Consider the following 16,254-nt stretch of genomic DNA (forward strand, 5'->3'; position numbering starts at 1 on the left):
AAATATTGCCAGCATTACCGCTCAGTACAAATTATGGTGCAACTAATCACATATTACCCAACTGTAAATACAAACAGACACCCAACTATTTATTAACTTATATGATATATGAACAGCAGTTTGAGTAACTTTAATACATAATTGACTCTATCAGCACATTTTTGGATACAAAAATTTACACCGGTCATGACCTGGAGTTACATTAGCAACGGCAGAGGTGTGAAGTCAAAATGGATCGGCACACTCAGGCGGAGGACATTCACACTTCTTCACTTCCACTGCTACTGCTGCTTTTCCGAATGTTGTACTTGCACAGGGGGCATGTTGCGTTGATGTGCAGCCACTTATCAATGCAGCCACAGTGGAAATGGTGCCCACAAGGGAGTTCGCGCAACTCTGCACCATCGTCATATGCCGAAAGGCAAATACAACACTCCTGCATAGAACAAGTGAACAAAGGCTTCATACAGCATCAATTATGCGCAGAATACATGCTGGACAAAATGATTAACATACGCATCCTCCCTTCTCTCACATAGGTTGGCAGCACTGACTTCAATAGATGGTCGATTCGAAACAAAACCAGTGTTAATGGGATTGCAGAAACACAATGGGAGAAACCAATCTTGTATGCTAACATGGCATTTAACAAAAACATATATGGTTTGTTCCTCCCTATTATGACCGGTACCACAAACAAACAGTACTAGGAATCCTATTTTTGTAGGCCAAAACAAGGTTTTTTACATATGGCCAATACAATTGCAGCCAACAGGTCCATGTGAGCTGACTAAAACCTAGCACACAATCATGGTTCCATGGCATCCCGCTCATTAGACAAGACATACCAGTCATTATGAATGAACAATACGATGCGAGGCTGTAAAACCATAGTTGAAAAGATTCTCAAAAGTAGCACCTCATGCATTGTTAAGGCCAAAGTTATGTAATACATATATCCAAAAGGTCAAAACATGGGAACTTACTGCATCTTCAGCGGCAAGCACCTTCTCGATTGGTTGGTTGGTGCCACACTCTGTCATTATTCCACCAAAAGGCCCCATGGCATCAACAGCTTGCTTTTCAGGCTCATCGGTCCGCCGAAATTTGTATCTTGGGATTTGGCAAATGTCATCTTCAGATGCTCCTTCCTGATTTCAATCAGATGATACAAGTGTTTATCCATGCAAGACTGCCATGTCAACCTTAACATAAATTCTATGCTACATCTCACATAGTTGAAAAGCCATACCTGATCAGAGACTGCATACAGAATTGCTATAATGCAAGGGAGGCAACAACAAACAGCAATACCAATTATACAGGCCAGAGCAACGCAGAATACAACAAAGAACACATCGAATGCCAGAAAGACTATGCAGAGCCTGCAAGGCAAGTCATACAGAAACAAGTCTGCAATATCAAGCAAATGAAATGAGGACACTGCGAAAAAGTGACTGTCAATTAAAAAAACTAAGTACCAGTAAAGTTGAGGAGCATCCTGGATAATCTCTTCACCGCCAGCAGATATCCAATAAAATCCAATTATCCACCATATGAAGGAGAACATTGTATTAGCAGACTCCAGGTGTTTTGCTATACTGCCAGAGTAAGCCATAGCAATATTATGAGGATGTAATCAAGTCGACCCAAAGTGAATTACCAGCTAACATGTCAACAACAGCAGCTATTATGTTCAATCAGGCTAAAGAAACAAGGACGTGCATCAAGCATAAGGAGTGCAATCAGATACTAGGACAAAGTGTAAAAGGGCCAGGGAGGGTAAAGTGCAGCACATGGATGAGAAAATAGCAAGCCATTTAACTGGCTAAAACATTAACAGCGATGTAGAGTTGACCATTTCCAGTATAATGCGTTGTTTTTTCAGAACAAGGGACAATCCCAATGTCCGCTTATGTACATATAAAAATAAGCAGCGTTACAATATAGTACTCTCTCCAGTCATAAAAGCACGACGATTTGGACAAGGTTCAACCAAACTTTTAATTTTTGACTCACAATAGCTTTCAAAATATTTTGTTTGGAAACATTAAAACCATATGTGCAGATTCGTCTTGAAAAAATGCTTTCTTAATATCACAAATTTATTGGATTTTATAAATACATCCTAATAGAAAATAGTTGACCGTGTCTTGTCCAAAATGTCATGTATTTGTGACCAGAGGGAGTAACACCTAAAACTGCAACTAGTATATGTGCCAGGCATTGCTATACCATGTCCATATATCAATATGCCTCTCACAACTAACATTTTTTTATCAACTTGATATGCATTTGGCATAAAGAAAAACTTATATTAATAACCACAAGCATGAGAAAAACTTGTATCTAGATTTTTCCCAAAAAAAAAACAGAAATAGAAATCTAAATAGATTATGCAAGTATGCAACTCCTTAATCCATCCAATACAATTTCTTGATAAGGTTGAACTTAAAAGTCACTGCCACGATGAACAGACCTCAAATTCTACGAAACAATGCAACACAACATATGTACACAACAATAAAATAACAGTACTGGGCTGTATTTAGGGTCTCTTTAGGACCCAGCACCCTCGAGCTACTTATGTGACCATTTCAAAATGCTCTACTGGACAGAGTAAAACATGGTGCCATCTAGAGCATAGCATACCACTTTAAACTATAAAGGTTTTATAATCGTAGCATAGTAGCTTACATCATCCAAACAAGAAACAGTAGACTCCTTAAAGCACGATAGAAGCCCAATTGGAAAAGAAAACCAGGCCAAAAAATCTAGACATAAAAGACTGAACTGAAGTGAACTTCATGTCAGAATTTAGTCATGACTTTGTACGAATATCTGCTTTGCCCGTCCTTACATCAGCAAGATTGCTACATCCAGACCGATCACAGATAACAGAAAGATAGTTCATCAAACATCCTGGAACAGCGAGGACCCATACTACCAACCATCGGAGGACTTTGCAATACTGATCCAATTTCTGCACTCGCCTGTTCTTCACAGCCTTGCAAATGCAATGCTCCAATTTACTACCTTCAGCAACACTATAACTGCAGGTGTTATAAGGGACGTTTCCACAAGAAACTACACTACCGCAAGCCTGTGTTGCTCCACTTACTAGATAGCTTGGGACAACAATAACACGCTAAAGGGAAATTACTGCATATGTGCTGTGCATAAAAAGCATTAGAAATCTCTACTTATCAGATCAATCGAATTACTTGACGTAATCGGTGCGGCGACCACGGCGATCAAGCTCCCTCACATCATCGTCGCTGGACGAGGACGATCCACCACTGCCCCTATCCTCGTCGGCGGGAGCTGAGGCCCCGCCGCGCTGGCCGTGGCGTATCCGGTACTCGATGGCGACGCAGACCATGTGGACGACGCACTGCAGGGCGTAGCCGGCGACCCAGGTCCGGAGCGGCATGGGCGAGTGCTCGTTGCGGCTGAGCACGAGCACGACCGCGGCGACGGTGATGAAGGCGAGGTTCCAGAGTAGGTCGAGCGCCACGACGGGGCGGGAGTAGGCCCAGTCCGCCTGACGCTCCTCGAGGTGCTCCGCCGCGGCCTCCCGCACCAGCAGCGACGGCTCCCGCATCGCCCGCCGCCCGCCGCGGCGCAGCAGCCGCGCCGCGCCGCGTAGGGAGGGCCGGCGGAGCGAGCCCCCTCGGCGCCGGCCCCCTCCCCCGGCGCCGCCGAGCAGCGGCGCGGAGTCGAGGGGCGCGTCGGCGCGGGTGCTCGGAGAGCGGGGCGTCGCCATCGAAGGAAACCCGTGCGAGATCAGGGGGGAAGGAAGCGGTCTCTTCTTCCGGGGGAATGGAATTGGGACGGGTTGGCGACTGGACACTGGAGGGTCTTTTCTCTATTTTCTTTTCCTTTTCTTTTTTCCCCTATTTCTTTTTTCGCTCATGTGGATTGGACCAGCTGCAATTGGTGATGTCCCGTTGTAGTAAGGCAGTTGGTACCTGAGTGAAAACGTGCAAGGCCCCGTTTGATTTTGGTGCTGGCGATTAATCTTGTTTATTGATTAGTATAGTTAGATAAACAATATATTACCTCTAGCCCAAATATAAGTTCATTTATAATTGTCCAAAATCAAAACTTTCTATATTTAACTATTAATTTCTAAAAGAACATTTAGATCGACAACCTAAGCCTAACGCTACAAGATTAATGATGAAAAATACTTTCATAATATATTCTTTTTCCGTTTAGAAATATTAGCCGTATTTTTTCTTAGTCTTCGAAATTAGATTTTTAACCAAAGTTTTCTCACAAAATATATCATTTATAGCTATAAACTTGTATAGTATAAAATTATTTTAAATTATAAATCCAATTATATAATTTTTATACACTTGACATTCTTACAGTTTAATTAAATGTTAATCAAAGTACATAAAATTTTACTTTAAAAAAAAATCTTATCTACTATTTTTTGAACGGAGGAAGTAACTATTCTTTATTTAAATTCCTATAGATATTGCTAATCATAGTATCGTATTGGATACCATATCAATATTTTAATAGATTTATATTTAGAATCAGAGAAAGTAGAACAATTGTGTAAGGAGATGTTGCAATGCAACAATTATATTGTTCCTTTTATGAGTTTCTAGTATATGTTTCATCATAAGCATTCCACATTAGTGCTCTTGTTTGGGTTTTTGGGACTTTAGCATTAAGAAGAAGTTAGTTGTGATACTTCTAATTTGGATGAGTTTTAATTAGGTTGTTCTTAGAATTTTTTAGGTGCCGGCGTGTCATCTGATCTGATCTTATATATGTACATTATTTGGTCGCTGGTTAAAAAATACGCTAACACTAAAATTCATTGCAAACTCTAAATTTATCAACGAAAAAATATCACATACAGAAAACAAAAATTCTGTTCAACTTAAAATAGTCTCTAGAAGTCCCAAAAACTATGAGTAAAACACGTGGAGAAACCCAATTGCATCTGGCAAAAATATAAAAAATCGAAATTCACAGCGAAAATGCACATCCAGCTCACTATTTACTGAACTTTTGTCTTTTTTGTACTATGTAATAACTCAAACGGAGTAGAGAATGCTCCTGAATTTTCAACAAAAATTCTTTTTATTCGCTCTTCCGAGCCAAAAGCGGCCCCAAGACCCCAAACAAAAACCCTCGCGCCGCTGGCTCGTCAATTCCCCCCTTTTTCCCTCCACAATCACGCGGTTTCCGCTCTCCCGCGCAACCCACCCGACCGCCATGGCGGCCTCCGCCGCCACCGCTGCCGTACCCGCCGGCACCTACGACATCCCGTGGGTGGAGAAGTACCGCCCCACCCGCGTCGCGGACGTCGTCGGCAACTCCGACGCCGTCGCCCGCCTCGAGGTCGTCGCCCGCGACGGCAACATGCCCAACCTCATCCTCTCCGTAAGCGTCATTTCCTCGAACATCTTACGCGCGTGGCGAGTACTCCGCGGAACAGCGCAGCTCACGCTACCTCCTGTTTTTTTTTAACCCTTTCGCACAGGGGCCTCCAGGGACTGGTAAGACGACGAGCATCCTGGCCCTCGCCCACGAGCTGCTCGGGCCCAGCTACCGCGAGGCCGTGCTCGAGCTCAACGCCTCGGACGACAGGTTGCTGCGGCCATGACGTGATTTGTATTGGCAATTTGGCGCCGCGTGGGTGGTGTGTGAATAGGGTGCGTGATTGTCCATTCGTGCTTTTGCAGGGGGCTGGATGTGGTGCGGAACAAGATCAAGATGTTTGCGCAGAAGAAGGTCACACTGCAGCCAGGGCGGCACAAGATTGTCATCCTGGATGAGGCCGACAGGTAATGGTGTAATGCGACCCCCCCAGAATGGTATCAAAGTGTGATAGGAGTTGCTGCTGAAACTGTAGTCGCTCAAATCTGCAAATACATATAGCTTTGTTAATCTAGTATAAGTTTGGACCTCACTCTTGCTATGTGCAGCATGACATCAGGAGCACAGCAAGCACTGCGAAGAACGATGGAGATCTATTCCAACACCACAAGATTTGCACTCGCGTGCAACACCTCATCTAAGATAATTGAACCCATTCAAAGCCGTTGTGCTATTGTCAGGTTCTCGAGGCTCTCAGATCAGGAGATCCTTTGCCGCCTGATGGTTGTCGTGGCAGCTGAGAAGGTAATGTTTGTTATTACTCCGGTCCAAAATAGATTTCATCGTAGAATTCGCGCAATCAACCTTTTTAAAAATATTGATCACTAATATACAAAAGTATTTTGGTGTGTCACATGGAGTGATGGAGATGATATTAGTAGACCATCGAAAGTGCTTACAATCAGAAATTGTATTGGTTAAACGTGTGGTATGAAGGTGGTGCCAATGTCCTAAATGAAAGTAAGAGACTGGATATAGTAATTCTTGCAATTGTAAGGACTTACATATGAATCTTATAGCCTTGCTGCTTTAGCTAGAACAATAACTTATAATTAACATCTTCAGTCAGTCATAGTTGGGAGAAACATTTTATCATCCCTGGTCGTAATGTTTTGTGACTTTTATGTAACTTAATCACCTGTTATGGCTTAAGAGAGCCCCTTGTTTTTCTCTTACATATGTTCTGTTTCATTTGTGTATCCTTGAAGATATGTTCATGCCCTATCATATATTTATAGTTTCCCATATCGTTAGTTCTAAATATCCTCCTTTCTTCTATCAAGGCATCTGTGGTCATTCTCTCTGTATTAGTAAAGCTTATATATGAGCAATCTCTTGCAAGACAAGCCTTTTAGGAGTAGAGAAGAGAGGGAAGCATAAGAATTATACTTGATACTGTAAAAAAAATGCTACGTTAAGAAGTCATTCACTAGTTGCTGTATCAATTTGCTGAACTGACAGTAAATAGCTGCAATCTTAGAATTTAAATCCCAACGTCGCCAGGAAGCAATGCATGTGTGCACTAAGTGGGTACTGCATCTAGCTGATCCTTTTCCCCTTTTGTTCTTGTGAAATTCTGAATTCGTGGCTTAGGTACTGCTCTACCATAGTACCTATGAATACAGTCTTTGTTGGTCTTGTTGAAAGCTTGGCTGCTGATATGACATTGGATCTGAAAATGCTGATGAATCGACATATCATTTCAAACTAAGTATCTGGGAGAAATGTTGTAATATTGTGTGCTATTTGAGTGTTTGCTTTTCGCCAGATACACTAGCATGCCTTCATTGCAATAATAATAATAGTAATAAATCATGATCAAGATATACACATTGTGACATCAGAATATCACATGTATCAAAATAAGCACAACTGCCCTCACTTATCAGATTATACGCCATAAAGACTCGTATATTTTATTGGGGGATTACTGTTTTCAGAACCGATTGCTTTATTAGTTTACTGGATGTACGTTTGGATGTGCGTAATCTTGCCGATCATCCTAAAGTAGCTCATTTTGTTTAAGATTTCTAAAATTCACATTTGACCCTCAGGCTGCAACCAAACAACTCCCAGCAGTTTTGTTGAAGTTAAATAATTTATGATTGTCTTGTTCAAACTCATTTCATCATATAGACACCAGGGATAATTTAGTTATGCTCTATTTGCCTGAGTTTTTTTTTTTTTGGGTGGAAAACTGGGCCTTTTGTATTAGGCCCCGACTTCTGTTGAAGTCAGACGAACCACAATTGCCAACAACTTTTATACTGGTTAAACCATGAAACTGTGTGTTGGTCCTACTGTTTGTATCGCTTTTTTATGAATATTCCCATCAGTCCAGGCTCCAAGTTTTATTTCAAATATTTGTATTCTTGTACAACCTAGGTTCCTTATGTGCCAGAGGGGCTTGAAGCTATCATATTTACCGCTGATGGTGACATGAGACAAGCTTTAAACAACCTGCAAGCTACATTTAGTGGGTTCCGCTTTGTTAATCAAGAAAATGTGTTCAAGGTTCGTACTCAACTTATCCCATCCTGCATGTTAAATATATGTTCAGTTAATAGTAACACTACTGGTTTCAGGTATGTGATCAACCACATCCCTTGCACGTCAAGAATATGGTGAAAAATGTGCTTGATGGAAAGTTTGACGAGGCCTGCTCTGCGCTGAAGCAACTCTATGATTTGGGATACTCTCCTACTGACATAATCACTACTCTCTTCCGTGTTGTCAAGAACTATGACATGGCTGAATATCTGAAGCTGGAAATGCTGAAGGTAACTTCACAGCCTTGTAACCTTTTCTTGAAGGGAATAGTAGGAATGTGTCCTGGTGTCTTCCAGCCTTGTGAATTGTGACTTATGTTGATGCAGCATATTTCTCTTCTGTTGAATAAACATTAATATTCTGTTTATTTGCACAGGAAACAGGATTTGCACACATGAGAATCTGTGATGGTGTTGGGTCATTCCTTCAGCTTTCGGGCCTTCTTGCGAAGTTTGCGCTGGTTAGAGAAACAGCGAAAGCACCATAACTTGTTGCTAATACGGTAACCTAGTCATTTCAGTTAACAGTGTAGTAGTTCATGGCTTTCTGATTACAACTGCCATCGTGTCTGTCTGTGACTCTGTAAGATAGCACCGTCTGAAGCATAAGTATCATGTGTATGCAGTGTGACAGGAGCTGTCAGTAGTGAGATAGCTGTCCTTATTCGTACAAGTTGCTTCCTGTTGCCCCGAACACCAGTGGTGTGTGCAACTGCAATGTCCCATCTCGGAACCTATATGTTGGGCTCTGCTGCTGTGTTACCCAGCTGGAGCAAGTATCCAATTAAATCCATCAAAAAAATTATCCAATTGAATTGCGTGCGCTATAGTGGACCCCATAACTTGTCAAACTCGACCAGGTTGGTCCAGGGTACCCAATTGGTTTCAGGGAACCAATTGTGCAGAATTACATGCTAATATTCCTGTCCCTTAGACGTACAAAGTAGGATGATCCTGTTCGTGGCCCAGCTTATGGCTATGAACAAGTCCAGTTGGCAGGAGTTGGTGCGCTTGACAAGGCCAGCAGACTAGAGACATTAGTTCGTGTGCCCGGTGCCGACGAGCACGGTGTACATCATCCTGTGCTCTACATCTCCCATCTCAATGCGAACAGATTGGATCCTTTTATTTATGGCACATGACAAACTGCGGTCCGTGGGCCTTCACCTTCCAGTGGCGTGTGCTCCAACCATGCTATGCAAGGCATGGCATTGTCATCGCCCAAAGATGACCTTTTATTCAGTGCCTGGGCCGAGTGAACCGGAAGAAAGTTGCATATCAACAAGTACTTGAATAGTTTTGTCTTAATTTACTGTCCCAAAAATATATCGATTTCTTTGGGGGGGAAACAGGAAGATTGTTTTTTAAGAACCACGCAATCATATGTCATAACCTACTCCTTCTCTTAAACTCTACTACTATCCATGCAAAAGTAAATTCATAGTGATCTGAGACTCGCCATACAATGCTGCCTTTGCCAGAGATTGGCCGAGTCCGAGATTCAGTCGTACACCTATCAGAACGATAAATTGGGCCTCCTATAGAACGCATTACATCTACCGTAACAAAAACCAAGTTGTGATATACCAAAACCATGAGCCAGCCAACAAAAAACACAGGTGACTCCGAACTCCCCAAAACGGCAAAAACAAGTACAGCATTGGCCCCCCTAGAGTGTCCAAAATGCCGATTGCCTCACCAATCACCGTTGAGAACTACTGGCACGCAGAGGCTGAGTCAATACCCGAACCACCACCATTGCTCTGTGCTACGGACCAGCCCTGTCAATCCGTAGCACCTAGCAAAGGTTTCTTCTGTTCGAGGTTCGTTCTTGACTCAGGCTGATCACCAATTGTTCCCTCTAGGCCAAAAGTATCCCATTTCCAAGATTAGACGTCGCAATGAAGCGCCACCTTGATCTTCTTGACGGTGCAAGAGATTAGGTTGAAAACTGTGTCTACTGACTCCACGGTGAGCTTTGCAGTGGGCTGGCTGTTGACAAGTATCTGGAACGCAACCGTGAGCAGTGATCCGTTTGTCTTGTGCCCACCACCGCTGATGCTAGACCCACTAGGTAGAATGGCAAAACCGGATGGCAAGAGTGCCACATACGCCGAGTCCCCTCCACCCATGACAAGCTGCATTGCTGGGAAATCCACTGGGGCGTAAACGACCATTGCACCGGATTTGTCAGTGCATGTCTCTTGAAGAATCAACATGGTATCCCGATTGGTGTTTGTGGGCTGTAAACGTAAATGCAAGACATTAAGGTTCAAAAAAATATATTAAGAGAAACCGGAGAGCAGGTAGCATTCTAATGTACTTTGAGAGGAACGGAGCTAAGTACGCCTAGACCTACCAAGTTTGAGTACTCTCCAATGCAAATTTTGGTATAAAAGCCACCAAGGTTTGGTCTAGTCTTTTAACGTACTTCGAGGATATAAACAACTCAGAACATAAAAAATGAAAACATTTTCTGACAGTGATGCTGTTTGTTTTCTTGGCACTGCCCTGTACTTTTTTGGCAGAATTTATGTGAAGTTCGGCTCTACTAACCAGTCTTGTCTTTCTTTGCTTTAGTCAGCCATGCATTATTAGCATATTGTTCACCTTCCTTTGACTCCAGTAGACATTAGAGTCATAAAGATTCAGAATGTCACCACCTCAGAATGCAACTTTTAGATATGATTCAGAATGCATCTTTCTTGCTAATAGTGCAGGAGAAAGGAACTATTTTATTTGGAATTTTATTTGGAAACATACATCTTTATGGTAATCTCTTCAGTAATCTTAGTTAAATGTAAGATGGTCATCTAAGAGCACTGCTTCTGGTTAAGATTATTGTGTGCAGATACTGCAGAGTCATAAAAGTTTCATCATCCTCAGCATTTGGCATTACTACGCCTGACACAGATCTACATGTTCTGTCGTATTGAAAAACTTATGAACCATGGCAAGCATAGAAAGAGCAATCAGGAAGTATTGGGATCTATTTATAAACAACTGTGACAAGCAGAGAATGTGCAATCAGGAAGTACGTGTGGAAAGCAATACTCACGCTGGCTCTCAGTAGAGTTACGGAATTGCCATCCAGTTGCCCTTTGGCAATCTGTAGCATCTGCTGCATAGGTGCACCATTGCTGAGGATGTCCCATTCAGCACGAAGCCCCTCATCGCGCAGGAAGTTGAAGAGCCGCTCCGGCGTCACAGGTATCCAGACTGATGTGGCAGCACTGAGCACCACACCTGGTGGCACCCCAGGTTCATCCACACTCTTCCTTGCCATGACACGCACATCTTCCCCAATGCTGCACATCAAGCCATCCAGTTTGCTCCATTCATGAGCAGATGATGCTCTCACCCCTGCACAGAAGTTCTCCATCATCCTCCTTGCCAACTTCAACAAGCTCCGTTTCCCTTCAAGCAAAACAGCTGTGCAAAATGCGACAAATTATCATTTTATTTCTAGGATGCATCCCATGCAAGGAATGCTACACAGATCTTAAGTGTTATCAAATTTCTGTACCTGCTGAGTCATGCTCTGGCATTGCAATTGATGACATGAGGATGGCCAAGCACTCGCACTGACGCTGCAGTGTTGCGAGCCACCGCCCTGCACCAAGGGCGAGGCCAGACCGGAGAAGAGGCTGGTACAGCGGGTGCACAGAAGCCTCAAAATATTCTGTATGCTCAACCCATGTGACCTACAGCATTTATGCAACTACATCTGTTAGCACATCAAAGCATGCCCACATGCAAATGTCTTAGATGCAATACACCAAAAGGGGAGGTTTCAGTGCAATTCTACTACATAGTACAGTGCTGTAGGTACTAACTAAACAATTCAACACATTTACCCACACTGTGGCTTGCAATCAACAAGGGCAAACATATGAAGTGAAGGAGAGCTGAACCCAAACAACATAAATGAATTAAGACTAACATAAGTAAACTTAATAGTATCTTGTATGAGGTGACATCATCTCTAATTTGATCTAGGAACAGCTTATCTTTCAGCACGTGGTCTGGCCCACAGGCTCTGACATCATTCTGATTATGGTATCTTAATTATCAATTCTTTGATTAACAATATGCTGGAAGAATGGCATAAAACTAGTGCAAAAGTATATTCTTCATGAAACCCTTAATAAGGAACTACTACCCGTTATGAACCTATGGGTTCATAATAAATTAACTGATACCCTGAGATTGATAGCACGTGAATTGATGAGCAAAAATAGCTGAAGCTTTTTCCTCAAAGCTCCAGCGAAGAATTGTCTAAAATGGCACTTCTATCAGGAGTGGAAGTTCTCCCTCTCATTTGTCAAGTTCAAAAAATTGAAAAAGAACCATCATCTGTGGACTTGATGCACACTTCAGATCAAGATTAGAAAAAGCTCACGTGCAAAACCCAAGGAGGAAATGACTTTTCTTCATTGGGTTAAACAATGACTTTTCTTTATCGGGTTAGACGAGATGGCCAAGATTTCTACAAGGAGACACGTCGATTAAACTGCAGGCAAGAAGTTACCCAAGGGGCTCAATCCCAGGAGTAGAAAAGTATCTGATCCCCTTGGAGAATTGGAGACAAACACAGGGGAGCAATGCTTGGGGAAAAGTGTTGGATCTAGAAAATCAGTTAATTATTCTCAAATCAATTGTTTAAACCCGTCCCCGCTGACCAATCCATTAATTATGGGTGGTGGGCTCGTAGCAACAATTAACTTATTGGGACATGAGCCTACCCTATGACTTGCGACCACTATATTGCATGACTATCAGCAAATAACAAAATAAACTAACTAAAACGACTCGAAACACTAAGAAACAACACCAAGTATCCTGTTCAATAGTGTCATGGTGGTCATGGAGAACTGGAACTGGTGATGCATCTTATGATTATCATTGGAGTGGAGTAGAAAATCTCAGAAACTAATATGGTTGTTTTAGAAGTGGCGAAGTCACAGTGATCTAATGGGCCATGACATTGGAAGTTCGAAGACTTTCAGCTTCAGAATCAATGATAGCGTGATAACATTGCTATGATTCGATAAACTAAATGCAAAATCTACCTGAAATCTTTCAAGAGCAAGAGGCAAAGAGAATCGCTATTGATGTACCTTGCAGCCATTGGGGGTATCTTGCACCACAAAACCTGAAGGCAGCCTCCGGCCATTCGTGTTTGCAACTAGGCACTGTTCCCTCTCCAATCCATCAATGGAAACATCCACTACAGCCCATGCACCCTCAGCCAGCTGTTTGCAGAACCTAAGAAATGTCACCTCCCTTACAGGGACAAGAGGCGAAAGCACTTGTAGCTCTGCATGCATCTGTAGCAAAATGGCACAGAAAACATGCAGATCCTATCCTTAACCACAGGAACAAGATGTAAATATAATGAACAATTGAACACTAGAGACCATTCAACACTCACAAGCAGCAATGCACCGTTTCTGCTTCCTGCAACGCCAGTTGAGATCTCCTCGATGGTTGATGCCTTGGCAACGATGCAAGAGAACATGTCGGACCATCGTTGCTGTGCCAACAATTCAAACAAACATATGAGTTCAGACATATAGGCGATAGCAAAATAAAGGGGCATAGTGGCACAAGCAAGACCTCATCCATGAAGGCTTCCACAAGAGCAGCACTGCTGTCAATGCTGACAATGCCGGACTCCCTAGAGGCCTCAGACACAAACCCAACAGGCTTCACCCCAATGCATGGTGAGAAGGTCTTCAAGTACTCTTTGAAGTTAAGCATCTCCATGGCGGGCAAGCCAGGAGAGGAAACGCTTGGAATCCACAATGGCTCATTCATCTGTGCCATCTTGACAAGCTCATCCATTGCACTCACTGCAAGCTCCAAGAACATGGACTTGTCAATGCCAACCATCGCCGGCGCAGTCGCCATGGGTGTGGTCACCGTGCCCATCGGGCTAGACACACTGCCAGCAAATCCAGAGATCGTCGAGATGGTCATTGTGCTCGATGGCATTGAACCAATACCAGTGACTGCAAGCTCCAGTGACGAGCCTGCCAAAGGATGTGGCTGATGCATGTGCGACGGTGCCATGAGAGAAATGGGCTTGCCGATGAACTTGGCTGTGAGGGCGCAGACTCGGGAGAGCTCGTCCCTGAGCCTCGCGTTCTCGACGCGCAGATGGTGCTCTTCCAAGGACAGCTCCCCAAGCCTCGCTGGACCGCCACAGCCGCCACACACCGGGTCCCTCATAGCCTCCCGGATGGACAAGTTCTCGGCGCGCAGCTTGTCGTTCTCCTGCTTCAGCAGCGAGTTCTCGTGCCGCTCCATTTGGTTCTTGCCAAGTCCACCACCATGCAAAGCGAAAGCCGTGTCAAGAACTGCACCAACGGCAAGAACCAAGCACATACCATATATAGCTGAGTATGTCAGCTCGCTTACCTTCATCTGCGTGCGCCGGTTCTGGAACCAGAATTTGACCTGCCGCGGCTCCAGGCCGAGCTGCTTGCTCAGCTCCGCCCGCTGCTTCTCGTCTGGGTGGGGGTATTCCTTGAACAGCCTGCGCAATCATCCATGCATGATCAGGGCAAGCAAGCCCAAGAGAATGCAACGAATCGATGCGGGGCGCTTACGCTTCGAGCTGTTGGATCTGCTGCGGCGTGTGGCGGTGGTACCGCTTCTTGCGCTTGCGCGGGTTCCCGTCCTCGCCGCCGCCAGAGACGGCGTCGAGGTGCTCGCTCACCGACAGGCTCTCGTTCTCCACCTCCGAAGCGTCCTTCGCGTTCCCGCCGCCGTGGGCTACCGAACCCATCTGCCCACCGCTGCCGTCGCGACGGCGTCCGGCGTCCGCCTACATCAGCCGCAAACAATGCGTCCCGAATCACTCGACCGCGCCGCACCAAAGAAACCCACACTGCGCAACACGTTAGCAAAGCGGGCGCCGCGCGGGCGCGTACGTACCCGCGCGAGGGAGAGAGCCGGCGATGAGGGGGAGACGCCGTACGGGCACTGCATGCCGGCCGCGTCCCCGCCGCCGTCGAAGAGACCCCCGAAGCTCATGCCGTCCCCCTCGGCCTCGTCGCCTTCAGCGTTGGGAGAAGAGGTGAGAGCCAGGAAAGAAGGCAAGCAGTAGCGCCTGCTTCTTGGCTGTGCCGCTGAACGCCTAGCAGCAGCCTTCCCCTTTTCTAGTCCCGAAAAGGGCTCTCACGCCTGATCCGCCCAAGTCTACCCGCACACATCACAAGTCATCGCAGCAACAGACTTCCAGTTTCTTCTCTCTCCTCTCTCTCCTCTCCCCTCGTCTCTATCTCCCTCGTTAAGTATGAGTACACTGATGACTGGTCAAACCCTAAGTAACACCGAGTGCAAAAAGCGTCAAGAGACGATGTGACGGACCTGCAGCTTAAGCACCATGTAATCCGCCAGGTGTAAGCCGGCGGCAGGGGGAGTCAAAGCAAGCAAACAGTCCAGGAGAAGAATGTGGAGCTATGTGGACGCACGGACGGCGCGGTCGATGGGGCGGGGGTGTTTGTTCCTGTTCGCTTGCGGGGTTTTCGCTTTGGAGAACCCTTGCATGGCACTGGCGTTTCTGGCACGGCTGCTGCGCCCCCGCGGCCAGGCACGGGTTACGCGCGACGGACGCGATCCCGCCCCGTCCCGTGCTGCGGCTTCGTGCTTTGGGCTTGGCCACTTGTTGCGTCTTCCGGCCGTCCGGCCCTGCCTTTCTGCCGTCCCTTTTCCGCTCGCCGCGCTCAGCTCCGCTCCGCTCCTTGTTTGTTTCTGCTCGGAGGGGACACGGTGGAGTCAAACGTGAAAGGCAGCGGCAGTGTGGGTTGGTTTGGGTAGGTCCGTAGGTGCCGTGCCGCGCCGCGCCGCGCTGCGCTGTGCCTCTGTGACCGTGCGACAGTGCGAGCGAGCGAGCGTTTCCCGCGCGTGGGGAAAGAGGAAATGGCTGCACAGCGAGCGGAGGCTTCGTTATCAGACTGCAACCGGGTCCTACAATACGGCGGGGCCGACTCCTCATTGGATCTCTGGTGCGTAGGTGGTGAGTGGGAGGGTTGAGGGTCCGCACGTCATAAATGCGGGCGGGGGGTAGTAGCCGAGGCGTGCGTGGGTGGCGGTGCGAGGGACGGACTGACGGGACTGGCCAGTGACATCCAGCACCAGCGGTGACGCCTCGCACGGATCGCCAAGCGAAAGGGAACGTCAAACTCCCTGTCAGAACAAGGCCGGGATGGCATGGAGCCATGGAATGGGATGGTGCCCACTGTCTATTTTTTTCTCGAGTAAATTTAAAAAATCTATAATTATTTTAATA

The 16,254-nt window shown here is 45.5% G+C and overlaps 3 protein-coding genes across 3 annotated transcripts; 1 reads left to right on the forward strand and 2 right to left on the reverse strand.

Annotated features, from left to right (window-relative positions):
* Positions 1 to 64: 64 nt before the first annotated feature.
* LOC133924783 (E3 ubiquitin-protein ligase At1g12760-like) lies at positions 65 to 3,839 on the reverse strand. Its single transcript, XM_062370492.1, has 5 exons — positions 3,225 to 3,839; positions 1,482 to 1,601; positions 1,253 to 1,385; positions 987 to 1,151; positions 65 to 436 (listed from the first exon to the last, which is right to left on the reverse strand). Exons 1-5 carry the CDS (start codon positions 3,764 to 3,766, stop codon positions 260 to 262), a joined length of 1,137 nt encoding a protein of 378 aa, XP_062226476.1. The 5' UTR covers positions 3,767 to 3,839; the 3' UTR covers positions 65 to 259.
* Positions 3,840 to 5,131: 1,292 nt separating this feature from the next.
* On the forward strand, positions 5,132 to 8,713 carry LOC133924788 (replication factor C subunit 4-like). Its single transcript, XM_062370496.1, has 7 exons — positions 5,132 to 5,409; positions 5,510 to 5,616; positions 5,712 to 5,813; positions 5,955 to 6,150; positions 7,792 to 7,920; positions 7,992 to 8,186; positions 8,333 to 8,713. Exons 1-7 carry the CDS (start codon positions 5,242 to 5,244, stop codon positions 8,441 to 8,443), a joined length of 1,008 nt encoding a protein of 335 aa, XP_062226480.1. The 5' UTR covers positions 5,132 to 5,241; the 3' UTR covers positions 8,444 to 8,713.
* A 667-nt stretch (positions 8,714 to 9,380) lies between these two features.
* On the reverse strand, positions 9,381 to 15,326 carry LOC133924786 (homeobox-leucine zipper protein ROC4-like). The gene is made up of 9 exons (XM_062370495.1): positions 14,898 to 15,326; positions 14,570 to 14,787; positions 14,379 to 14,496; positions 13,575 to 14,273; positions 13,390 to 13,491; positions 13,076 to 13,285; positions 11,482 to 11,659; positions 11,014 to 11,387; positions 9,381 to 10,198 (listed from the first exon to the last, which is right to left on the reverse strand). Exons 1-9 carry the CDS (start codon positions 14,994 to 14,996, stop codon positions 9,845 to 9,847), a joined length of 2,352 nt encoding a protein of 783 aa, XP_062226479.1. The 5' UTR covers positions 14,997 to 15,326; the 3' UTR covers positions 9,381 to 9,844.
* Positions 15,327 to 16,254: the final 928 nt, after the last annotated feature.

Source organism: Phragmites australis, chromosome 7, assembly GCF_958298935.1.
Source record: "Phragmites australis chromosome 7, lpPhrAust1.1, whole genome shotgun sequence".
Lineage (NCBI taxonomy): Eukaryota > Viridiplantae > Streptophyta > Magnoliopsida > Poales > Poaceae > Phragmites > Phragmites australis.